Here is a 26,491-nt window from a genome sequence, read left to right as displayed (position 1 = left end):
CTTGATGTACTCCTTTTCCTATTTGGAAGCAGTCTGTTGTTCCATGTCCAGTTCTAACTGTTGCTTCCTGACCTGCATACAAATTTCTCAAGAGGCAGATCAGGTGGTCTGGTATTCCCATCTCTTTCAGAATTTTCCACAGTTTATTGTAATCCACACAGTCAAAGACTTTGGCATAGTCAATAAAGCAGAAATAGATATTTTTCTGGAACTCTCTTGCTTTTTCCATGATCCAGTGGATGTTGGCAATTTGATCTCTGGTTCCTCTGCCTTTTCTAAAACCAGCTTGAACATCTGGAAGTTCACGGTTCACATATTGCTGAAGCCTGGCTTGGAGAATTTTGAGCATTACTTTACTAGTGTGTGACATGAGTGCAATTGTGTGGTAGTTTGAGCATTCTTTGGCATTGCCTTTCTTTGGGATTGGAATGAAAACTGACCTTTTCCAGTCCTGTGGCCACTGCTGATTTGCTGGCATATTGAGTGCAGCACTTTCACAGCATCATCTTTCAGGATTTGGAATAGCTCAACTGGAATTCCATCACCTCCACTGGCTTTGTTCGTAGTGATGCTTTCTAAAGGTAAAGAGCCCACTTTCTCTGGCCCTTAGCAGGAGAAGGCATTGGAGTGAAGACGGCCATAGGGTTTGGCTCCAAGCTTCACCCAGGTCTTCACTCTGGGTGTGCACACCCCAGGATGGCCGTGGAATGGCTTAAACTTCCAGCAGCTGTGGAGCTTTCTCGCTTCTCAGATGCTGTTGTTAGTTTCATCCTATAGATTTCTGTTCCTGGACTGGGTGGAAGGAAGGTTTTTGCCTTCGGGGCTTGGACAGCCCTAGGTGTTGGTCTCTGAGTGAGTCTAGCTCTCATTAGACATCCCAAAGATAACCTGGCTTTTGAAATCCATTTTAAAATGCTTTTGAGGAACTTGAAATTAATTTCCAGAAAATGCTTGAATATTACTAATCCTCTGCTTTACTGGGGGCTGGGCTTCTTCCCCTGTATGTCTGACCCCAGGACCTCTGGTAGGCTTGACCCTTCTGCCTTTGTAGCGGGTCCATCTCTTCCTTTCTCTGGGTTCTGGTTATCTCCTCTTCCTCCACTGGAGTAATGGATCTCTGTCCTGATCCTTTATCATTGCTCCTAAGAAGCCCTGGACTGAAGGAGCGCCTTGATATGCTGGCATTCTCAAGATGAGCATGCACAGCAGATGCATTGCATGTTGTTGATGCTGATTCAGTGGCTAAGTGTGTCCGACTCTTTGTGACCCCATGGACTGCAGCTTGCCAGGATCTCTGTCCTTGACTTTCTCGGGGAATTTGCTCAAACTCATGTCAGTTGAGTTGGTGATGCCATCCAACCATCTCATCCTCTGTGTCTGCTTCTCCTCCTATCCTCACTCTTTCCCAGTGTCAGAGTCTTTTCCAATGACTTGGCTCTTGCTGCATGAGTCCTGCTAAAATGTACTGCGAGGAAGATGTTTGTTTTTAATGGGTGGGCCACGCCCTCCTGGCTAAACCAAGCCATCGCTCCTGCTGGAAAACTCTCCTGTCTCCATTTCTTGCCCTTCAAGTCCTGGCCAACCCCAGTGAACATTCTGGGACCTTTCCAGCTGGTCTTTCTCTAAATTTCTGCAGTATTTACTCAGTTTAGCACTTAATTATGTATTGCTCTGTATACAGGTATCACCAAGAATATAAGTGCCTTGAGTGTAAAGATCTGGTCTTAAGAAATTTCTTAAGCCCCAGAGCAGTATGAACTGATAACAGTGGGCCTCCTAAATACTTTGAGTTCCAGTTGATTGAGATGACTGAGTCTTAATTGTTTTTATCACTGAGAGGAATCTAACTGCCCACCTGACAAGTCATCGAGAACACCTGGAGAGTGTGCTCAGCCTAGCAGGGCCTTCTCCCGTTAGAGCCTAGAGAGGCAAAGCTTCCTTCAGAGAGTGCATTGTTGCTGTTCAGTTGCTCAGTCGTGTCTGACTCTGCAATACCAGGCTTCTGTGTCCTTCACCAACTCCCAGAGCCTGCTCACACTCATGTCCATTGAGTCAGTGATGCCGTCCAACCATCTCATCCTCTGTCGTCCCTTCTCCTCCCACCTTCAATCTTTCCCAGCATCAGGGTCTTTTCAAATGAGTCAGCTCTTCGCAGCAAGTAGCCAAAATATTGGAGTTTCAGCTTCAACATCAGTCCTTCCAATGAACACCCAGGACTGATTTCCTTTAGGATGGACTGGTTGGATCTCCTTGCAATCCAAGGGACTCTCAAGAGTCTTCTCAAACACCAGGGTTCGAAAGCCTCAGGTCCTCGGCACTCAGCCTTCTTTATGGTCCAATTCTCACCTCCATACTTGACTACTGAAAAAACCTTTGTTGGCAAAGTAATATCTCTGCTTCTTAATATGTTGTATCGATTGGTCATAGCTTTTCTTCCAAAGAACAAGCATATTTTAATTTCACGGGTGCAGTCACCATCTGCAGTGATGGTGCAGATTTTCTTGGAGCCCAAGAAAATAAAGTCTGTCACTGCTTCCATTTTTTTCCCTATCTATTTGCCATGAAGTGATGGGACTGGATTCCATGATCTTAGTTTTTTTAATGTTGAGTTTTAAGCCAGCTTTTGCACTCTCCTCTTTCACCTTCGTCAAGAGGCTCTGTAGTTCTTCTTCACTTTCCGGCATAAGGGTGCTGTCATCTGCATATCTGAGGCTATTGATATTTCTTTGGGCAATCTTGATTCCAGCTTGTGCCTCATCCAGCCTGGCATTTCACATGCTGTACTCTGCGTATAAGTTAAATAAGCAAGGTGACAACATACAGCCTTGACGTACTCCTTTCCCAATCTGGAACCAGTCTGTTGTTCCATGTCTGATTCCAACTGTTGCTTCTTGACCTGCATACAGGCTTCTCAGGAGGCTGGTAAGGTGGTCTGGTATTCCCATTTCTGTAAGAATTTTCCAGTTTATTGTGATGGAAAACACTAAATCCACGTTTTCGACTTTTCTTCTGGTATTTTTGTGAAGATAATTTTCCACAGTGTCACACTGAAACACACTTAAACTTTAGGGAAGATTGACCTTAAGATATATGCATTGAACTCAGCTAGAAGGTTATTCTGGTTCAAACGCATTTTGGAAATTATTGCTCTATATCCAAAATTTTAAAACAATAACTTAAAAAATATGAAAATATTTAAAAATCACCATTTGAAAATGGCAGTCACGGCAGTTTGGCCATTAGTGGCATTTACCCAGTGTGCCCTGGCCATGACCTCCGACCCCCAGTCACTGTGGCCAGGTGGCAGGAGCCCCAGCCAGGGCCACAGGGTCTGCGGGGCCTCCCTGTACAGCGGGCAGCTTGGCCTTGGCCTCTTTCACTGTCAGTGTAGACAGATCTACACGGTCCTTCCCATGTCATAGGGTCATGGCAAGGCTCTAAGAGGTAGTATCCGAGGGTGTGTCTTATAAATCATAAATGCCGGATGAGTATAAGGGATGTTGTTTTCATACTGTGAACAAGAATTGAATCTAGTAGAGTTGGAATTACAACATCTCTTCTGTCTTTGTTAAGACCTGGTTCTTAGAGAGAGCCTGTTAAGAGCACTCATGTGACCACTTTGTGGCAGCGGGGCTGGTAAGGAGAATAAAAGCTTTCTAACTGCTCTCTGCAGTTATGAGCATATTTTCTCAAATAGATGAGATTTTATTCTGATGAAGGTAGACTCCCCAGGTGATCCAGTCCCTCTGCGGTAACTCTTAATGGCACTAATCAGACACCAGGGAGGCCAGGAATGAGGGGTGGTTTCGACTCTGTGAAATATAAATGCCATTTCCTCAATCATAGGTACGTACCAGAGTCCCATAAACCTCACTCACCTCGCAGGCCTGAGTCCTTGGCCCTGCCCACGTCCAGGGGCTCATGGGCAGTGCCCTGCCTCTCCTACAAGTATATGTTGATGGCTGAGCTCTAGGGAAACCGCGATTTATGTTTTAAACTTAGATCTGTGGTAAAGAATGGGCACAGTTACCTAGAATTCCTAAGAAATGGGTGGAATTTGGAGGAAAGCAGGGTCTGCGTGGATGCCCAGTAAGGTGTGTGTATGTGTGTATACTCACTTGTGTATGACCCTTTGCAGCCCTACCCCATGGACTGTAGCCCACCAGGCTCCTCTGTCCATGGGATTTCCCAGGCAAGAATACTGGAGTGGGGAGCCATTCCCTTCTCCAGGGGATCTTTCCGACCCAGGGATCAAACGCATGTCTCCTGCATTGCAGGCGGATTCTTTACCACTGAGCCATTTGGAAAACCAGTAAGGTAGTCTATCAAAAGGAAGAGCTCAGAGGCAGCTGGCAATCTGGTGTTCTGTCCCGCTTAATTTCCTGCAGGAGGACCTTCGTCTGCAGACTGACACCTCCCAGCTCCCTCCCTCCACAGCACAGCCACACCCCTGCTTGTTGTGGTCACAGGATGGTGGGTTTGGAGAAGAAATAACCAGCCATGCACCCCAGTCAGTGGAGAAACCCCCCTCCCCCACCCAGTCCACACGGGGCATCACCATTGACCAGTGGGAGGTCGTCCATGTACAGGCAGATTGGTTGAGAAAGGGGCTTTCTCTGCCACGGCCTTAAGTGTTTACTATGTATGCCAGAATCTGAGAAAATCTAAGTGCACAGTCGCTTCAAGCCTGAACATCATATTTAGGAAGCAGGTTAAGAATATTGGTCTCTGGTTTATGCAGCCTGTCGGGGGAGGAGGCTACCCCTCTATCAAGGCAGAGCACTGGACTCGTGGGCAGGGCTCAGGATCAGCACATCCATCACGCATCACTCCAGAACGTGGGCGCCTCTGCCTGTTGTTCCAGGCGGGAAAGCAGTTCTGGCCTGTGGAGACGTCTAGGCTCCCAGATGCGCCCCAGCTCCTGCCTGGTCTCACTTTGCACGGAGGAGCTTATTTACAAAGTACATCATGAGTGTCTTGAAAATAGACTCACGGTGAAATTAAACAAGGAAGGATGGAAGGTCAGCTGAAGCTATGCTGTAGATTAGCCAATAAGAGAAAATTAATTGCTCTCGAATGAAAATTTGAATCTCCCTATAGCAGCATGCGTGCATGCTCAGTCATCTCTGACTCTGTGCTACCCCATGGACTGTTGCCCCCCAGGCTCCTCTGTCCATGGCATTCTCCAGGCAAGAATACTGGAGTGGGTTACCATTTCCTTCTCCAGGAGATCTTCCCACCCAGGGATCAAACTGACGTTTGATCGAATCTCCCTATATACACTCTCCAAAGGATAGGAAGAATGTTTTGAAAGGACATAATTTAGTTTCAGGTTTTTTTTTTATAAGTAGAAGGAGAATCTGGGAAAATGCCTAGTGATAGAGACAGGAGGAGAAAGTGAGAAACAGCTCAAGGTGCTTCTGTACCAGCTTTAAGTCTGATACGTGATCTGATCATCACGGGGTCCGAGGTGAGAGAAGAATGCCAACGCAGCATCCTCACCTTCTGTCCACCTCCTGCCATGCTTCGGGAACAGGTTTGGCAGCACAGTGCACCCCCTCACCAGTGGTTGATCCCATTTGTATTCAGTCCCCAGGTCTGGTTTATTCCCTGGACTGTCAGATTTCTGAGGAAGTATCTCTCTGACCAAGTAATGATTTTCATTAATTGGGCCCCAAACTGTTTTAGCCTGATCATTTGAAATGAGAATTCAAAGATGTAAAATACAGGCCAAAACATCAATAAACTCTTCTGAAAGATACTCTTGTGATTAGAACAGCCCTCAGTGTCTGTCTCAGCTGCCAGAACAATGAAAAACTACCTTTATGGAGCCAAGAGGTTTTAATATGTTATCAGATCTGACATGGGCATGGCTTTTTATCCTGGTTTGAAGCCACTAAACTGTGTGTCCCCAGGCAGTCTCTTACCTTCTTTGGTCTCTCTGTCTTCAATTCAGTTCAGTTCAGTGGCTCAGTCGCGTCCAACTTTTTGCAACCCCATGAATCCCAGGACACCAGGCCTCCCTGTCCATCACCAACTCCTGGAGTTTACCCTAACTCATGTCCATCGAGTCAGTGATGCCATCCAGCCATCTCATCCTCTGTCGTACCCTTGTCCTCCTGCCCCCAATCCCCCCCAGCATCAGGGTCTTTTCCAATGAGTCAGCTCTTCACATGAGGTGGCCAAAGTATTGTAGTTTCAGCATCAGCATCAGTCCTTCCAATGAATATTCAGGACTGACTGGTCTCCTTTAGAATGGACTGGTTGGATCTCCTTGCAGTCCAAGGGACTCTCAAGAGTCTTCTCCAACACCACAGTTCAAAAGCATCAATTCTTTGGCACTCAGCTTTCTTCACAGTCCAACTCTCACATCCATACATGACCACTGAAAAAACCATAGCCTTGACTAAATGGACCTTTGTTGACAGAGTAATATCTCTGCTTTTTAATATGCTATCTAGGTTGGTCATAACTTTCCTTCCAAGGAGTAAGCGTCTTTTAATTTCATGGCTGCAGTCACCATCTGTGGTGATTTTGGAGCCCAGAAAAAGAAAGTCTGACACTGTTTGCACTGTTTCCCCATCTATTTCCCATGAAGTGATGGGACCAGATGCCATGATCTTCGTTTTCTGAATGTCGAGCTTTAAGCCAACTTTTTCACTCTCCTCTTTCACTTTCATCAAGAGGCTTTTTAGTTCCTCTTCACTTTCTGCCATAAAGGTGGTGTCATCTGCATATCTGAGGTTATTGATATTTCTCCGGGCAATCTTGATTCCAGCTTGTGCTTCTCCCAGCCCAGTGTTTCTCATGATGTACTCTGCATATAAGTTAAATAAGCAGGGTGACAATATACAGCCTTGACATACTCCTTTTCCTATTTGGAACCAGTCTGTTGTTCCATGTCCAGTTCTAACTGTTGCTTCCTGACCTGCATATAGGTTTCTCAAGAGGCAGATCAGGTGGTCTGGTATTCCCATCTCTTTCAGAATTTTCCACAGTTTATTGTGATCCACACAGTCAAAGGCTTTGGTGTAGTCAATAAAGCAGAAATAGATGTTTTTCTGGAACTCTCTTGCTTTTTCCATGATCCAGCGGATGTTGGCAATTTGGTCTCTGGTTCCTCTGCCTTTTCTAAATTTGGCTTGAACATCTGGAAGTTCACGGTTCACGTATTGCTGAAGCCTGGCTTGGAGAATTTTGAGCATTACTTTACTAGCCTGTGAGATGAGTGCAATTGTGTGGTAGTTTGAGCATTCTTTGGCATTGCCTTTCTTTGGGATTGGAATGAAAATTGACCTTTTCCAGTCCTGTGGCCACTGCTGAGTTTTCCAAATTTGCTGGCATATTGAGTGCAGCACTTTCACAGCATCATCTTTCAGGATTTGAAATAGCTCAACTGGAATTCCATCACCTCCACTAGCTTTGTTCATAGTGATGCTTTCTAAGGCCCACTTGACTTCACATTCCAGGATGTCTGGCTCTAGGTGAGTGAGCACACCATCATGATTACCTTGTGTTAAAAAACTAAAACAAACAGAAATCCCCACCAAAAACAAAAAAACCTTTGAGAAGAGATGCCCAGGGTTTTCCAGACCTAACATTCTTGTTCTGTGAACAGATACATGCAATAGACCTGTTTTTATCTTGCCTGACAATTGTCTTAGGTGAAGATCCCGTAAAGAAGGGAATGGCAACCCCGCCAGTACTCTTGCCTGGAGAATCCCATGGACAGAGGAGCCTGGTAGGCAACAGTCCATGGGGTCGCAAAGAGTCGGACACGACTGAGCAACTAACACTAGTGGAAAACCTTTAATACTGTTCCTTTTCTCTTTCTCCTTTTCTAAACATTATATTTATGAGTTTTATTTTATATGACTCCTACTTTATTCCTCTTTTTAAAATATTTATTTATTTTAAATTTATTTGTTTTTTAATTGAAGGATAATTGGTTTACAGAATTTTGTTGTTGTCTGTCAAACATCAAAATGAATCAGCCATAGGTATACGTGTGTCCCCTCGGTCTGGTACCTCCCTCCCACCTCCCACCCTTTCCCACCCCTGTAGGTCCAGTTTGGGTTCCCTGAGTCATACAGCAAATTTCCATTGGCTCTGTTTTACATATGGCAGTGTATGTGCTTCCATGCCACTCTCCATGGAAAAGTGGAAGACGATGGCAGAGGAGTAAGATGATTCTAACTTTTAATCAGAAAAGGCACAGCATGTGGAAAAAAATGAAGACCCAAGAAGGGTTTCTTTTTATGCTGGATCCATTAAAAAAATTAAGTATTACAGAGATGACATCTTGGCACCTCTCATTCATTGTTAGGTTTGAAAAACAGTGATTTAAAACATCCATTTTTGAAAAGTTAGGTGCCTTTTGTGTATCAGAAAAATAACCAAGCGTACGATGCTGTAGAGGCCTGAACATCAGTGTAGTTCATAGTGTAGAATGAGACATTTTGGTCTAGCTCCTTCTGAATTGTTCAGTGACCTTGCCAACCTCATCTGAAGAAGGCAATGGCACCCCACTCCCAGTACTCTTGCCTGGAAAATCCCATGGATGGAGGAGCCTGGTAGGCTGCAGTGCATGGGGTCGCTAAGAGTCAGACACGATTGAGCGACTTCACTTTCACTTTTCAATTTTCATGCATTGGAGAAGGAAATGGCAACCCACTCCAGTGTTCTTGCCTGGAGAATCCCAGGGATGAGGGAGCCTGGTGGGCTGCCGTCTATGGGGTCGCACAGAGTCGGACATGACTGAAACGACTTAGCAGCAGCAGCAGCCAACCTCATCTGGGGGTCACTCCCTCATTACCTGTGTGCAGCTCATCCTTGATGTACAAATTTGTATAATGTTGGTCATGACCCAGATAATCACGATGGTGTGATCACTGACCTAGAGCCAGACATCCTGGAATGTGAAGTCAAGTGGGTCTTAGAAAGCATCACTATGAACAAAGCTAGTGGAGGTGATGGAATTCCAGTTGAGCTATTTCAAATCCTGAAAGATGATGCTGTGAAAGTGCTGCACTCAATATACCAGCAAATTTGGAAAACTCAGCAGTGGCCACAGGACTGGAAAAGGTCAGTTTTCATTCCAATCCCAAAGAAAGGCAATGCCAAAGAATGCTCAAACTACCACACAATTGCACTCATCTCACATGCTAGTAAAGTAATGCTCAAAATTCTCCAAGCCAGGCTTCAGCAATATGTGAACCGTGAACTTCCTGATGTTCAAGCTGGTTTTAGAAAAGGCAGAGGAACCAGAGATCAAATTGCCAACATGCACTGGATCATGGAAAAAGCAAGAGAGTTCCAGAAAAACATCTATTTCTGCTTTATTGACTATGCCAAAGCCTTTGACTGTGTAGATCACAATAAACTGTAGAAAATTCTGAAAGAGATGGGAATACCAGACCACCTGATCTGCCTCTTGAGAAATTTGTATGCAGGTCAGCAAGCAACAGTTAGAACTGGACATGGAACAACAGACTGGTTCCAAATAGGAAAAGGAGTACGTCAAGGCTGTATATTGTCACCCTGCTTATTTAATTTATATGCAGAGTGTATCATGAGAAATGCTGGACTGGAAGAAACACAAGCTGGAATCAAGATTGCTGGGAGAAATATCAATAGCCTCAGATATGCAGATGACACCACCCTTATGGCAGAAAGTGAAGAGGAACTCAAAAGCCTCTTGATGAAGGTGAAAGTGGAGAGTGAAAAAGTTGGCTTAAAGCTCAACATTCAGAAAACGAAGATCATGGCATCTGGTCCCATCACTTCGTGGGAAATAGATGGGGAAACAGTGGAAACAGTGTCAGACTTTATTTTTTGGGGCTCCAAAATCACCACAGGTGGTGATTGCAGCCATGAAATTAAAAGACGCTTACTCCTTGGAAGGAAAGTTATGACCAACCTAGATAGCATATTTAAAAGCAGACATAACTTTGCCAACAAAGGTTCGTCTAGTCAAGGCTATGGTTTTTCTTGTGGTCATATATGGATGTGAGAGTTGGACTGTGAAGAAGGCTGAGCGCCAAAGAATTGATGCCTTTGAACTGTGGTGTTGAAGAAGACTCTTGAGAGTCCCTTGGACTGCAAGGAGATCCAACCAGTCCATTCTGAAGGAGATCAGCCCTGGGATTTCTTTGGAAGGAATTATGCTAAAGCTGAAACTCCAAAGTTTGGGCCACCTCATGAGAAGAGTTGACTCATTGGAAAAGACCCTGATGCTGGGAGGGATTGGGGGCAGGAGGAGAAGGGAACGACAGAGGATGAGATGGCTGGATGGCATCACTGACTCGATGGACGTGAGTCTGGGTGAACTCTGGGAGTTGGTGATGGACAGGGAGGCCTGGCGTGCTGCGATTCATGGGGTCGCAAAGAGTCGGACACGACTGAGCGACTGAACTGAACTGAACTGGGGCTTCCCTGGTGGCTCAGTGGTAAAAAAAAAATCTCGCCTGCCAATGCAAGAGACACAGGTTCGATCCCTGGGTGTGGAAGATCCCCTGGAAGCAGAAAGGACACCGCTCTCCAGTACTCTTCCCTGGAGCATCCAGTGGACAGAGGAGCCTGAGTGCACGGGGCTACCAGTGCACATGGGGTCCAGTGCACATGGGTTGCAAGAGTCGGACATGACTTAGTGACTCAGCCACCCATCACCGTCATATCCATTTCCCCATGTGCCAGGTCCTCTCCAAGCACTGTGGTCTCTTTGGCCCCTGGCCTCCTTGGCGAACTCCTTTGTCATTAGATCCCAGGGTCACTTCCTGTAGAAGGTTCTTCCTGGAGCGTGCACCACTGCAGTCTCCTGTGCGGTACCACATGGCTCTTTGGGCCCTGTCTGATGGGGCAGTTGTCCCACTGCCCTGTCACTGTTGGTTCACTCTCTGAGTCCTCCTTCCTGACTCTGGAGGACTGGGGTAAGGACCTGTCCTCCCCGTGTGCTCCACAGCAGTGTGCCTGGCATAGGGAATCTCCTCAGTTACTGCGCAGTGGTGTGGACGGATGCTTGGTGCCTCCAAAGATGCTCTTCCTCCTTTCCTGTAACCTTCACATCTCCGTCCGGGTGGGGAGTTAGCTTTGTGTGATGAGAGGCATCAGGATCCCTGCACAGGCATACATGCCAGAGTACATGTCAGGAAGAAAGAAGGACTGCGTGACCCTATTTCTCTAACATGACTTTGGACATTGAGACAGAACTCAGCTGATTGAGGACTTAAATGCTGTGGCTGGGCTGCAGTCACCCATGCAGGAACATGCTTGCTCCACACAACTCTTCATCTTGGCTTTAGACGCCCTTAGCTTGTGTTTGGGCATCTCCCTTGTAGCTCAGTTGGTCAAGAATCTGCCTGATCTGCCTGCAGTGCAGAAGACCCAGGTTCGATTGCTGGGTTGGAAGATCCCCTGGAGAATGAAATGACAACCCACTCCAGTATTCTTGCCTGGGAAATCACATGGACAGAGGAGCCTGCCCGGCTACAGTCCATGGGGTCACAAAGAGTCAGACACGACTGAGCGACTAAGCACAGCACACAGCACAGCCCGTGTTCAGACGTCACCTTCACTACCTAAATACTTAAGTGACTGGAGAAAGAATGGGCTGGTAGAATTTTTCATTTTTCTTTAAAATTGCAAAAGAAAGTCATTTTTAAATCATGTTTGTAAAAGAAGGTTTGTTCTTGTTTAGTCGCTCAGTTGTGTCCTACTGTTGTGACCCCATGGCCCACCGAGCTCCTCTGTCCATGGGACTTCCCAGGCAAGGATACTGGAAGTGGTTGCCATTTCCTTCTCCAGGAGATCTTCCCAACCCAGGGACCCAACCTGCATCTCCTGCACTGGCACGTGGGTCCTTTATTGCTGAGCCACCAGGGAAGCCCAGGTTAAAAAGGTTAGTGTGGGTGTTTTTCACTGATTCTAAGACACAGGAAAGGAAGCTCCAGGAAGATAGCCAAACCAGGGTGGTGGCAGCTGGCTATCAGTTGTCTTGTGTTTTTTTATTTTGGATTTTTTTTTTTTTTTCAATTCGGACTACTCTTTTTGTTTTTAAGTCTTTATTGAATTTGTTACAATATTGCTTCTGTTTTATGGGGTTTTTTGTGGGGGTGAGGGGTGGCTGTAAGGCATGTGGGATTCTTAGCTCCCCAGCCAGGGACTGAATCTGTCCCGCCTGCCCTGGAAGGCAGAGTCTTCACCACTGGACGGCCAGGGAAGTCCCAAGGCTGTCAGTTTCCAATGTTAGCATCTACGACGTACTGTATCCGGCCCTCTCCATTCCGCAGGAAGTTGAGATTTCCCACCGCACCTGAGGAATAGGGACCGATCAAGAATGCGTCTTATCTAAGGGGAGGCCTCTGTGCTGCTTACATCACTTCTGCACAAGTGAGAGCCAGTGATGACTCTTTGTAGATGTTGTGACAAAAATGCCGTTGTATGAAGTATAAAATTATTCATCACAGTTGATGGGGAAGCGCCAGCATGGACCCTGCCAAGAAAAAAACAATCATGTACATTCATGTAGTTCAGAACACCCTGACACAAGAGGCCCTTTCCCTTCCAACTCCAGAGCTTCATGGTCAATAGTCCTGTTTTATTATAGGTGAAGAGATAGCAAATAAGATGCCACAAAGCATTTTATTAAAATGCATTTAGATAAAATGCAGTTGTTTGGAAGTAGGGGAAGGGCCAAGCTGAAGAAAGGACCTTTGATGCTTGCTAACTGTTTTCTCTTTCGTTTCATTTATTTTTAAAGTCAAGTATTCTGTGAAAGTTTTCCGAGCTTACCCATGAACCTCAACAATTCGTCTATTGTGGCTGTGGGTAAGCCTGGTTTTGGGGATCTGTGGCCTTCCTTGTTGTATTCTGAAGGACTGTGTTTTAAGCTGGTGGATTTTAGCCCTCGTGATTTATTCTTCAGAAGCTGAAGTGTCTTTCTGAGTGTGACGGTGATATTAAGTGAACTCCTCGCGATACCATGTGCAAAGTCTGACAAGCTGAACAAAGTCCGTTTGTGGAACGTTTTCCCAGCGTGCAAAGGGACGTGATGCCTTTCTGTTCTTTTGGCGACTCCTGCCTCTTGAGCAGCTACCTGGGGCTTCCACCCCAGTGTGGCTGCAGAGCAGGTGTGGAAGGAAGGAGGCAGGACCTTGGGTGCTGGGGAGGGAGAAGAGTCTGCTGAGCTGCCCCGCGTCCCTGAGAAGCCAAGGGCTTGTGTGGGAGGGGTGTCAGGGAGTCTGGAACAAGCTGTACCTGCCCTGGGACAATTAGGACTCGGGTCTGCACCATGGGACTCCGGGGGTGGGGACAGAGCTGGAGTGGGGCTGGGTACTGGGGAGGCCAACAGAAAACACCCATTCCCAGTGTCGCCAGCCCACCCCCATGCTCCCGGCACTGGCAGAGCACGCTGAACTAACTGCTGGCTCTCACCGCAGGCCACTGTAAGTAGACACGGCCTATAACTCTGCATTCTATGGCGTGTTGACTCCGCAGGTCCCTGGCAGTGTGCCCGGCACATAATAGACACTTTTGTAAATATCTGAACTTGAAAGGGCACTGCATGAAATAGGATGAATTCTTAATTAAAAACTGTTAATTCATTCATGTTCATTAAATGCTTTCTTTTCAAAAATAAATGTTCACAGAGAGTTTTTACAGTAAAAACGCCTGGATTACAAACAGCCCATAAATGACACATTCTGTTCTCTAAGTGCCTCAGTGACTTTTCAGATGGGGAAGGAGGGGAGGGATCAGTCAGCTCCCTACTTGGCCTGCATGGCGGTGGGGTGGGAGGGGATGCCTCCGCCCCTTACCTGGAAAGGTCTCTGAGGGAACCAGATGCCAGTCCGGAACAGTTACTATGTTTCTAGCCCAGAACATTGATGGACATGATTGGAAAATGATTGGACAGTAGTCTCCTCTTCTCTTTGTCCTGGCCTGCACAGTGTCTTGGAAAGTAGAAACCATGTGGCCAGCTTTTGTTTGAAAGTACGTCTGATTTATGCATCTTAAAGCCTAGTACGATCTCCCATTTACCATATTCTTCCTAATTGCGGGGGAGAAAAAAATGTCATAGTGTGCTCACTGCACATATGCACGAGAACCTCTCCTACTGTGTCTTCTTTCTGTTTCTCTCTGAGGTCCTTGGTCAGCATCTGCACAGGCGTCCCCCCACTCCAGGGAGTCAGACTGACCCCACGCTCTGTCCATGGTGCTCATGCTTCTCAGACCTGTGGTTGATCATTTGCTAAGTCGTGTCCAACTCTTTTCGACTGCATGCACTGCAGCATGCCAGGCTCCCCTGTTCACTGTCTGCCAGAGCTTGCTCAAACAGATGTCCATTGAGTTGGCAATGCCATCCAACCATCTCATCCTCTGCTTCCCCCCTCTTCTTTGCCCTCAGTCTTTCCCAGCATCAGGGTCTTTTCCAGTGAGTCAGCTCTTCATGTCAAGTGACCAAAGTATTGGAGCTTCAGCTTCAGCATCAGTCCTTCCAATGAATATTCAGGGTTAATTTCTTTTAGGATTGACTGGTTTCATTTTCTTGCAGTTCAAGCAACCCTGAAGAGTCTTCTCCTGCACTGCAGTTTGAAAGCATCAATTCTTCAGTGCTCAGCCTTCTTTATGGCCCAGCTCTCACACCTGTACACGACTATTGAAAAAAACCATAGCTTTGACTATGCTTAAAGCAGAGACATTACTTTGCCAACAAAGGTCCGTCTAGTCAAGGCTATGGTTTTTCCAGTAGTCATGTATAGATGTGAGAGTTGGACTGTGAAGAAAGCTGAGTGCCAAAGAATTGATGCTTTTGAACTATGGTGTTGGAGAAGACTCTTGAGAGTCCCTTGGACTGCAAGGAGATCCAACCAGTCCATTCTGAAGGTGATCAGTCCAGGGTGTTCTTTGGAAGGAATGATGCTGAAGCTGAAGCTCCAGTACTTTGGCCACCTCATGCGAAGAGTTGACTCATTGGAAAAGACCCTGATGCTGGGAGGGATTGGGAGCAGGAGGAGAAGGGGACAACAGAGGATGAGATGGCTGGATGGCATCACTGACTCGATGGACGTGAGTCTGAGTGAACTCCGGGAGTTGGTGATGGACAGGGAGGCCTGGCGTGCTGCGATTCGTGGGGTCACAAAGAGTTGGACATGACTGAGCGACTGAACTGACTGAAAGTCTGCATTTACTGCATTCTCTCTAATTGCAAAAAAAAAAAAAAAAACTCACAGTGTATTTACAGCACAAATTCATGAGAACCTGTCTCCTGCTATGACTTCTTTCTCATTCTCCCTGAGGTCCTTGGTCAGCATCTGTCCTCACCTGCCTCTAGGGAGTTGGAGTGACCACAGGTGCTGGCCATGGTGCTCGCACTTCTCAGATCTGAGCCCCTTCAGAGGAACCATGGCTGCAAATCAGTTGTCATGATTTCCAGTGGTGGGATGGCAGTCACAATGTATTCAACAGAGCTGAAAACAAGATGTGATATAACTTAGAGTAAACTCAAGAAGCATTAATTTCAGTGAAGGATTCTTTGTACATTGTATTAGTAATTTTTATTTATCAAGCCAAGCAGTGCATGTTTGACATACATGTGATCATAAATCCTTGTAACAGTCTTTACTGTTAAGTCTGTTACCAGTAGTAACAGACAGCCTGGTTGTCAGGGGGGTTAGATCCAGGATCCTTGCCTGCTGCTGCTGCTGCTAAGTCGCTTCAGTCGTGTCCGACTCTGTACAACCCCATAGACAGCAGCCCACCAGGCTCCCCCGTCCCTGGGATTCTCCAGGCAAGAACACTGGAGTGGGTTGCCATTTCCTTCTCCAATGCATGAAAGTGAAAAGTGAAAGTGAAGTCACTCAATCGTGTCCGACTCTTAGTGACCCCATGGACTGCAGCCCACCAGGCTCCTCCATCCATGGGATTTTCCAGGCAAGAGTACTGGAGTGGGGTGCCATTGCCTACTCCAGGATCCTCGCCTAGTTGCTCTCAAACCTGAGGCCATGTCTTAACTGTTGGGTAAGGAGCAGGTCAGCTTGATAACTTCTGCTGAAAGAAAACCACAAGATGAGCCACGTAGAGAAAACCATAGTCTCAGGGGGTAATGTGTCATGATCCTGGGCCCCCTAGTTGCTGCTGGAGAGTCACATGTGGGCTGTCCAGGACAGGAAGGCACCCAGCCCTGTGGGGACTGTGTGTCTTTCCTACTGAAGAAATCTGTGACCTGAAGCTGCCTTATCATCCCCAGTACCTCTTCAGTGTTTTTATCCACACAGTTGGAATGATGATTTCTGCTTTTGAAGACAGATTCATTCATTCAACAATTCATTGGGCATCTAAAGTGTCAGGGAACATGTCAGACTCCACAGAGACATGTTGAGGTCGACAGTATGGTCCGGATGGTATTGGCCTCGGGAAAGACATCAGCACTAGGGAACAGGAGGAGTGTAGAAACAGGCTCATTGTGTTTGACAAGGGGGCAAGGCCAGCCACTGAAAAAGGAGGGTATTTTCTATAGATGATGCGAACACAGCTGGATGCCCCTGTGGGGAGGAAATGAACCTTGGTTCTTCCTTACACCACATTCAAAGTAACCAAAGTGGGTCCATGGAAAAGCTAAAACTGGAAGGTGCACGAGAGTGCTTCTGGTCATGATGGAAGCATTCCACATCTTGTGTATTGTTGTGGTTACATGGGTGCGTAAATCTGCCCAAACCTATTAAAATGCATACCCTAAATGGGTACTTGTATTAATTTGTAAATTACAGCACAGTAAAGTTGATTTTTGGCTTCCCCAGTGGCTCGGCATTTCATGGGAAATAGGTGGAGAAACAGTGGAAACAGTGTCAGACTTTATTTTTCTGGGCTCCAAAATCACTACAGATGGTGACTGCAGCCATGAAATTAAAAGACGCTTACTCCTTGAAAGGAAAGTTATGACCAACCTAAATAGCATATTCAAAAGCAAAGACATTACTTTGCCAACACAGGTTCGTCTAGTTAAGGCTATGGTTTTTCCTGTGGTCATGTTTGGATGTGAGAGTTGGACTGTGAAGAAGGCTGAGCGCCAAAGAATTGATGCTTTTGAACTGTGGTGTTGGAGAAGACTCTTGAGAGTCCCTTGGACTGCAAGGAGATCCAACCAGTCCATTCTGAAGGAGATCAGCCCTGGGATTTCTTTGGAAGGAATGATGCTAAAGCTGAAACTCCAGTACTTTGGCCACCTCATGCAAAGAGTTGACTCATTGGAAAAGACTCTGATGCTGGGAGGGATTGGGGGCAGGAGGAGAAGGGGACAACAGAGGATGAGATGGACGTGAGTCTGGGTGAACTCCGGGAGTTGGTGATGGACAGGGAGGCCTGGCGTGCTGCAATTCATGGGGTCGCAAAGAGTCGGACACGACTGAGCAACCGATCTGATCTGATGTGAGTGGCTTGGCAGTAAAGAATCTGCCCGCCAGTGCAGTATGCGCAAGAGATGTGAGTTTGATCCCTGAGTTGGAAAGACTCTGGAGGAGAAAATATCAACCCTCTCCAGTATTCTTGCCTAGAGAAGCCCATGGACAGAGGAGTCTGGCAGGCTACAGTCCAGGGGTCGCAAAGAGTCAGACGTGACTGAGCATGAGCAAAGTTGATTTTAAAAGAGAAATCATATCCTCTGTCTCCCCTGCATAACATTTTTCGATGAATGTCTGATAAAATCCAGGTTCCTTAGTCTGTCCTCTAGAGCCCTAGGAGATCTGGACCCGTCCTCTTTGACACATCTGGTAGTGCCCCATTTGCTTTAGTGGTTGGCTCTTCCTGGAGTGCCCTTTTCTGGGGCCTGGGTGATCCCCAAAGAGCTCCGAGGCCACCCCCTCAGGGAAGTTCTCTAGGACTGCCTCATTTGGCACTCAGGTGCATCATGGTGTGTTTTTCAAAGCATATGTGGTTATCCGAAGTTCTTATACCCATGGTGTTTACTCTGCTTTTCCCATGAGGATATAACCTCTACAGGAAAGATCTGTATTGTCTGTTCGTCTGTCTCGGGGACCTAGAATAACGTCTGCCCATAGTAGATGTTTCCTGGTGGCTCAGGTGCAGAATCTGCCTGCGTGCAGGAGACGTGAGTTCAACCCAGTGGAGAAGGAAATGGCAACCCACTCCAGTATTCTTGCCTGGGAAATCCCACGGACAGAGGAGCCTGGGGGCCTGCCGTGCATAAGAGTCGCAAAGAGTCAGAGAAGACTGAGCAACCAACACTTTCACTTTCATAGTAGATGTTCAGTAACTCTTTTTAAATAGAAGAGATAAGGAATCCAGATTGTGTAGCACAGCAGTGCAAAGATGCAGATTCTTGCTACAGAAAGTAGGGGCACCGTGTGGCTCGTGTTTAGAGCGGCTGGAGGGGTCGGCCTGGAACCTGGGCCAAGACTGAAGGCTGGCGGTCAGCCCAGAAGGCTCCCTCCCTGCTCCTAGGAGGGGGACACGGAGACCCCCGGGGAGGGCCTCAGAGGACACAGAAACGGGGGGCCTGCCCAAACAGTGTTCAGCAGGTGGAGTTCACAGTGTGGTGTTAGGGACGTTCAGAGAGGAAGAGGGTGATGGTGGAGTTGAGGACTGTCCCTGTGCCTTCCTGCATAGATGGTGCCACAGCCTGTTTGGCAGATTGACCGGCTGGTCTGAGGGCCTGACACAAGTCCCCACAGAGCATCCTGGTGAGGAAGTGCATGAGCTGTGGGTGGTACTGTCCGCAGGGAGGGGGTCAGAACCAGGAATCTGGCCCAGAGGGTGCTTGGGTGGGAGGTGGCAGGACTGGCCGCAGGGGAAGGAGAGGGGCTGGGGAAGAACAGAGAGCACCGTCAGTGGGGGGTGGAGCACAGAGACCCCACAGGAGGAGAGGCTGGGGAGAGCCGCTGTCACAGTGACAGTTGCCACAGGTCTGGTAAGGAAGATACTGGTGATGTGAACAGGATCCGCTTCAACAGAGAGCAGGTGGACACTGAGTGTCCCCATTAGAGGAGCTGATGGCAGCTGACGGCTTGCGGCTGAGAGGCAGGAGGCCTCCCCAGTGGGTGGGAGGCGGACAAGGGGACTCAGCCCCGCACCCTGTGGGGGGCAGGCTGTACCACGCTGGGCCACAGTGTTGGTTCTGAAGCTGGAGAGACCATGGAGGGAAGAGGACAGTGGACCAGCAAGCTGGGATCCTGGCTGGGCCGGAGACGTGCCTTGGTTTCTGCGAGCACGTCATGGGTGTAGTTCATCCCCAGTTCTGCGCAGGCCTCTGCGGTGAGAGCCAGGACATCCCGGGGTGGGTTGCATCCCGCTGGATGCTGGCAGGAGGACGTGGTCTTGTGGGGGGGGGGGTGGTCTGTGTGCCCGGGTGCTGGCTGGGGCAGCAGGGGCAGCCTGAGGGGAGTTGGGAGACCAGGAACCCAGAGAGGGCACTGAGCAGGTGGGGTACAGGGCAGGACGGCTACTGAGAACCTCAGGATGACCTGGAACTTCAGAATTTAGAATGTGGAGAGGAGAAAGGCCCCGGGGTGTGGCCATGTGCTTAGTGGGTGAGATGGAGGGGAGGGCAGTAGGCGGGGGTTAGATCTTGGGTGAGCAAGTGCAGCCACCCACCATGTCACGTCCTGCATCCCAGGAGGCACATGAAGATGGGGACCAAGGAGTTCAGTGAGTGACGTCGGGGGGTGGGGAGGGTCGCCGGGGCAGAGGGCGTGGGAGTGGTTGCCTGAAAGAGGAAGGGCGTCCCAGTCGGGGGAGGGACACGCCAGCTGATGCTGGGGGAGACCCCCGGGCGCACTGCAGCAGGAAGAGGGCCTGTCCAGCGGCAGAGAGAGATTCTAAGCACCCAGTGCACCCCGGGGTCCACAAGCAGACAGGTAGGGGGTGAGAGGAGGCCTCGAGGTGCTGACTGAGGAAAGCTGGGCTGGCCTTTGAGCCCTGCAAGTCGTGTGATACAAAGTTACGCTGTTCCTGCTAGGAGTCTTATGCTTCAGTAGCAGAAGTAACAAACTCATATATCATGATTTCCATGAACGTTTGGAACAACTTCATATTTGGTGTGCTATTTAAAAATTAGCCAGATATGTGTTTTAGCTGGGTTTCTAACATATTATAAATAATCATTTTAAAGTATGAATGCTAGTATTTATGCATTTCTTTTTTTTTTTTTCTAAACAGGTTTTTAATCAGGAGCCAACTCCATGGAGCCAGGCCAGGTTTGGCCCCTGGCCTGCTATGAGCAGAGTGTCACCCACTAGAGGATGCCCCCGGCCAGCTGGCTCTGCCTCCGTAAAGAACAAGCGAAGAAGATGGATGGAGTGAAGAGACTTCTGCCTGTGTGCTTCCTGCCTCCTGTGCCCTTGTTAATCCTAGTATCCACTCTGGCGACCGCCAGCAGTGTGACCAGCAGCACTTTAAACGGCACCAACGTGGCTGTGGGCTCGGCGCCCGTGGTCATTGCCAGAACCGACCATATCATCGTCAAGGAAGGGAACAGTGCCTTGATCAACTGCAGTGTCTCCGGCCTTCCCGAACCCCAGTTCAAGTGGTACAATTCGGCGGGCAAACTGCTGAGTGAGAACGAGGAGGATCAAGGAGGAGGTAGGCCATCCCACTAGTCCAGGGTCAGAAAAACGAGGAGGCGTTGGGCGGGTGCTCCAGACGTCTCTGGTTCTTAATCATGTCGTTTCAGGCTCTTCTTGAGTCTTGTTTTTCTCAGGAAAGAGAGAGAACTAGATAAGGATTCACAGCGGTAATGAATTCATTTTCTTCGCTCTTGACTCAGAAAACAAAAGGCAAGCATTAGTGTCTTTTAAAAAACCTCTTAAAATGTTACAGTATAATGCATACTAATTGCTGTAGGGGTGGAATATAGTGGGTTTTCCTTACGTGTCTCATTCATAAGGGAGTTTTCCTTGGTTTCATGGAATGTAGCGGTTGTTAAAGGCCATGCTTTTTTAAAACATTTTATTGGTTTATTTGGGTTGTGCTGGGTCTTTGTTGCTGTGCCATATTTCTCTGGTTGTACAAGCAGGGGCTACTCACGGTGGTGACTTCTCTGGCTCTGGAGCACAGGCTCTAGGGCCCACGGGCTTCAGGAGTTGAGGCACGTGGACTCTAGAGCTCAGGCTCAGTAGTTGAGGTGCACGGGCTTGGTTGCTCCGATGCGTGTGGGATCTTCCTGGACGGGAGACTGAACCCATATCCTCTGCATCAGCAGGTGGATTCTTAACCACTGGGCCACCAGGGAAGTCCCTCGAGGTCACGTTTTTTGAAAGCAGGCTCTGTGCAGCTTCTCGCTAGCAGCCACAGATCACCTGTGTTTCCTGGCAACCTGGCTGAAGTTTCTAGACTGTTGGCCAGGAGGTGGGGGGGAGGCTGCAAGAGGGAGAAGCAATGATGGGACCACAGAACTTGCCCACTAGAAGGAACCCTGGAGACTGCACAGGCGAAGCCCCTCTCTCATGTGATTTTTCCCTGGTCCTGTGGTCGTCAGCTGTGACCAGAACCTTCCATGCTGATACTACTCTGGTCACAGAGCTGATCCATACTGACGGTGAGCAGACGGAACAGTCCAGCCCCTTCCTCTCACTGTAAGTCAGGAGGAAGTGACGTCACACCTGTGAGGGGACGGTAACCACGGCAATGTGCACATATTCAAGTCCCTGGACCCCAAGGGTTTTTCTGCAGGGCTAGGGATTCCAAGGACACTGAAGTGACCAGGGACTCCAGACTGAGTCTGCTGCCCCCTTGGGCCTGGAGCAGAGGTGGTCCCACGTATAGAGGGCCATGGCAGGGACTCTGAGCCCTGTGTCCTGGCAAGAGGAGAGTATGGGCACAGAGTGGGCCTGGACTTCAGCAGTGATGTTTCGAGGTCTGTCTTGGAGTCTACTGACCACTCCAAGGAGATCTCGATGGTGACCAGTCAGTCTCGGCAGGTGGACCTGTGCTTCATGGCTCTCTCTGCGCTTTGGGTGGTTGAATGCCCTGGAGTCACCTGGGGTCACTTCCCTTCCATCTGTGGGCACCGGGGGTGGAAGGAGCAGACACAGGTGGCCTGGAGGCAGAGGCTAGGTTCATGGCTCGTTTTCCAGAGCCCTCCGGTCCTGTTTGTAGCTGCATTCGTGCTGACAAATCCCTTGGCTATTCTAAAGCCTCATGAGGAAAGACACACTAGATTTTTTAGAAGAACTTGTAATATTGGTACTTAACGTGCCAGCTCAGCTCTAGTGATTACCTCACATAATAACAGTCATTTCAGGACACAAGTAACACGGGGTAATATTCAGAACCACCGAGCAAGACAGAGGAAATGGAACGTTTATCCTCAGCATAAAATTTGAGCATCAGTGTGCCACTCGAGGAGCCAAGGTCTTAAAGTCTTCATTTATGACAGGAAGATGTCCACCTTCTAACCAGGATGTAGATCTGGGCTGATCAGCTAGGAGTTTACATGGAGTGGTATTTCATTAATAACTCAACAAAGAGGTGGTTGCCACAGTGTGGGAACAGCGCTAACATCCTAGAATGTCAGTTACATGCGTACGCTGCAGTGCTGCCTGGTGCTGTGCTCAGTCGCTCAGTCGCATCCGACTCTTTGTGACCCCAAGGCCCCTGTAGCCCACCAGGCTCCTCTGTCCATGGGATTCTCCAGGCAAGATTACTGGAGTGGATTGCCATTCCCTTCTCCAGGACAGCTTCCCAACCCAGGGATTGAACCCTCATCTCTTGCATCTCCTGCAGGCAGGTTCTTTACCACTGAGCCACAGACCACTGCTGAAATCAAACAAGGCGAGCGTAACTCCCGTTAGCAACCACCCTTTTGACTAAGGCCCTGTACCGTGTTGCCCAGTTTGTTTCTGGTCCTTACAGTGGGCGTGAGGGTTTCGTGGTCTTGATCCTCACGGGTCTGGATTGAGAAGCAGGGGGATGGAGAAGACAGTACTCAGCAGGGCGTGGCCAGGTTGGGCTTTATTCTCCCTCTGTGCCTACCAGCACCTGCTCCTCCTCCAGGTGTCAGCAGGCAAGGGGTGGTGAAAGCCCCTGAGCAGACAGAACAGATGAGAGGCTGGATGGTTGGTGCACCAGCCCCATCACCGTCACCAAGAGGCAGTGCTAGGCCCCCACCGTGATGCATACACGAAGCATGCGTACACCAGGTGTGTTCAGAACCATTTGGTGAGTTGCCCGCCATGTGTGCTCTGCGATTCCAGGAGTGTTTAATAGTTCCATTTCTTGTTGGTGCTGAGAAAGTGACGCAACTGTTCCTGGTGCCAGCCCTGCGGGTCCTAGAAGGCATCGGTTGTTGCCCCTCGCTGGTGGGAGCAGCAGCTGGCTTGCTTTGTGTCCCTCGTGTTGTCATTTCAATGCCACAGATCAGGAGAGGCCACTGTATGATCTGTTTCTGGGGGACTCTTTTTTTTTTTTGGAGTTCACCGAAGGACGCACCTGGGCTTCCCAGGTAGAGCTAGTCGTAAAGAACCCACCTGCCAACACAGGAGATGTAAGAGACCCAGGTTTAATCAGGACAATTCCCTGAAGGAGGAAATGGCAACCCACTCCAGTATTCTTGCCTGGAAAATCCCATGAACAGAGGAGCCTGGTGGGCTACAGTCCATGGGGTCACAAAGAGTGAGACACGACTGAAGCGACTTAGCACACATGCAAAGGACATGTTTGAGGTGGTCCACCATTTTACAAAAATAACCCAGAGCTCCAATAATGTGAGTAACCACACATGGCCACAAAATGTCCTTTTTTCAGTTTTTCTTTTGCTACAGGTGAGTAGCCATATGTAAGTGCCAGCAAGTGTTATAAAAATGCCCCTATTATTTCAGGCATGAATTCTCCAGTGTATTTTTGCTGTAGTTTCTTACTCTGACTTTAAACCATGAAAATGCACATTGGCACCTTTATCAGATAATAAATAACAAGAATTTCAAGAAAGTCTGCTCCGGAAAAGGCACAGGCCTGGCAATCATGCCTGGCTCAATTATGCTGGAAATTCTTACTTCAAGTGAGGGTTTAGGATTCCCTGTGGATTTGCTCTCCATTCTCTTATAGCATTCTGTCACCAAAAATAATTAAGAATTATCTCTGAAAATAAACACACCCAGAGTTAGCTGAGTTCTATGAAGTTCACAGTTCTTTCATGGCTGCTCCACCTTTGTAGAATTCATTGTTATGAATTTTGGTTTAGTTTACATTGCTCTGGTGTTTTTATCCTCTGCTCCTGCAGATGTTTTTAGTAGCCTGTGAGATGCTTTTACCTCCTCCTGCCAAGGGATCACAGAAAACTGTGCTGGTCACATCTTCAGACCTGAGTGAATCTCCCCCCAATCCAGCATATCCAGGAGGGAGTCCGTGCCCACAGCATTAAGTGTACATCATTGTTTGCCTCTCTGATAAAGCAAGGAATAGTGTGTAAACCCATGAAAGTGCTACACTAAATTCTTCTTTTAGGAAGTTAAATATTTGAGATTTAAAAAGTTGATTCCTCAAAATTAGACAAAATTTGTGTAACTGTAAATATACCCCTGGAAATTCAGCAGAACAGAACAATGACGGCTCTTTGAGCAAGTTCCTCCACTTTTTGGAGCCAGTTTTCCCATCTGTAAAGCAGAGATAATCCTCTTGTACCTCCAGGGAGGGTTGTGAGCCTTCCATGATGTATTAGATGCTCAGTATGGTACCTGGAGAGGCTTCCCAGGTGGCTCAGTGGTAAAGAATCTGCCTGCAATGCTGGAGATACAGATTCGATCCCTGGGTCGGGAAGATCTCCTGGAGAAGGAAATGGCAACCCACCAGTATGCTTGCCTGGAAAATTCCATGGACCGGGAAGCCTGGCGGGCTACAGTCCATGGGGTCACAAAGAGTCGGACACAACTTAATGACTGAACAACAATGGTACCTAGAATACACCACGACATCAGGAAACGGCAGCTGCATCACTGTTACCGGTCACTTCATCCTCGTTCTGTGTTGTCACAGTCAAGATCCCAAGTGCTTCTGTCTCTGCTTCATAGGACGGTGTGTTTTGTAAAGAAAGGAAATATGTTTCTGAGCAATTTCGTATTCACTCTCTCAAGTTCTCAACCTTAAAACCAAAAACTAAAAAGCATGTCTATCCCTGAAGTGTTATTTAAAATCTTGAGATGACACTGTGATGGCAAGGGAGGCACCTTCTCTTCCGTCAGCCACCTCCCCTTCCTGGCACGTTCCCTCCGTGTGCAGAGGCCCGCTGAAAAAAAGCAGTGCATGTGGATGCTTTGGGGGGTGTTATGCACACAGTGTACTTTCCTTTTGCCAGAACCAGTGGTTCTCTCACCCAGAGGATACCAGCCAAGTCTGGAGGCGTCTTTGGTAGTCGCGGACAGGGCAGGAGAGGAAGGAGGGGGAGATGATGCTACTGATAGCTAGTGGGTAGAAAACGGGAATATTCTCAACATCCCACAATGCACAGGACAGCCCGCTACAGAGAAGTGTTGTTGTTGCTCAGTCACTTAGTCATGTCCAGCTCTTTGAGACCCCAGGAACTGTTTCCCGCTAGGCTCCTCTGTCCATGGGATTTCCCAGGCAAGAATACTGGAGTGGGTTGCAATTTCCTTCTCCAGGGGATCTTCCCCACCCAGGGATCAAACCCGTGTCTCCTGCATTGGCAGGCAGGTTCTTTACCCCTGAGTCACCAGCGAAGCCCTCCAAAGAATTATCTGATGCAACATGCCAGCCCAAGTGGAAAAACCCTTAGTTCAGTTCAGTTCATTTCAGTTGCTCAGTCATGTCCAACTCTTTGCAACCCCATGTACACCAGGCTTCTCTGTCCATCATCAACTGGAGAAACCCTGGTCCCACCTAAAGAAGCATCTTAGCCAGCTAAAGAATCATTCCACAGTCAGTTAAGTCACCTGTGAGAACCGGTAATGTAGTCTCCCATAAAAGTGGTACTTTGGTTCATTTTCCAGAAGGAATCATGTCAGAGGCCAGCCTGCTAATGGGCCGCCGTGTGTAGTGTTTCTTCAGAGTGGTGCTCCCTTTGGGATGTGAGCCCAGACAGCTTTTAGTCTGAGCAGTGGGAAGAGCCTTCCCTATCACTCTCAGATGAGGAGAGCCAAGATGCCAAAACGGGAAGTTATTTCTCTCCACCCAGTGCTGGGCGCTCTCAGAAGAGACTCTTGCCAGCCTGCATGGAGTGGTGTGCTTGGCACTTTTATAAAAATGAAGATTATCAGGTTGAATTAGCTGGCGAGTCAGATGTTTCCCTTGCCAGGAAATGAAAAGATGGCTTCTTTTCAGGTATTCTTGATCCTTTAAAGCGGAGCACAACAGCAGGCTGTGTACACCCTGAGCTTTCCCCTGTCCCTCCCCCCCATTCCTGAGCAGAGAGCTGAACTAAGCCGGGATGATCCCAGGCTCCTTGGCCCCATGTGATGTAGGAAGAAGCTTGTTAGCAGCCCCAGGACTGGCTGAAGAGGCCACCCAGGAGAATGGGACCCTGGGGCAC

General features: G+C 48.2%; 1 protein-coding gene across 4 annotated transcripts in view; it reads left to right on the top strand.

Annotated features, from left to right (window-relative positions):
* Positions 1-26,491, top strand: part of MFAP3L (microfibril associated protein 3 like) — a 55,335-nt gene that overhangs the window by 14,967 nt on the left and 13,877 nt on the right. For all 4 annotated transcript variants that reach the window (XM_086414191.1, XM_086414190.1, XM_086414189.1 and 1 more), the window contains exon 2: positions 20,170-20,592. In XM_086414191.1, coding sequence (XP_086270317.1) covers positions 20,253-20,592 — 340 coding nt within the window. In that variant the 5' untranslated portion in view covers positions 20,170-20,252. The remainder of the gene's footprint in view (positions 1-20,169; positions 20,593-26,491) is intronic.

This window comes from Bos grunniens, chromosome 8 (genome assembly GCF_055505025.1).
Source record: "Bos grunniens cultivar Pamir isolate PY7600 chromosome 8, Bosgru_T2T1.0, whole genome shotgun sequence".
Classification (NCBI taxonomy): Eukaryota; Metazoa; Chordata; class Mammalia; order Artiodactyla; family Bovidae; genus Bos; species Bos grunniens.
This window is presented reverse-complemented; position numbering and strand designations above follow the sequence as displayed.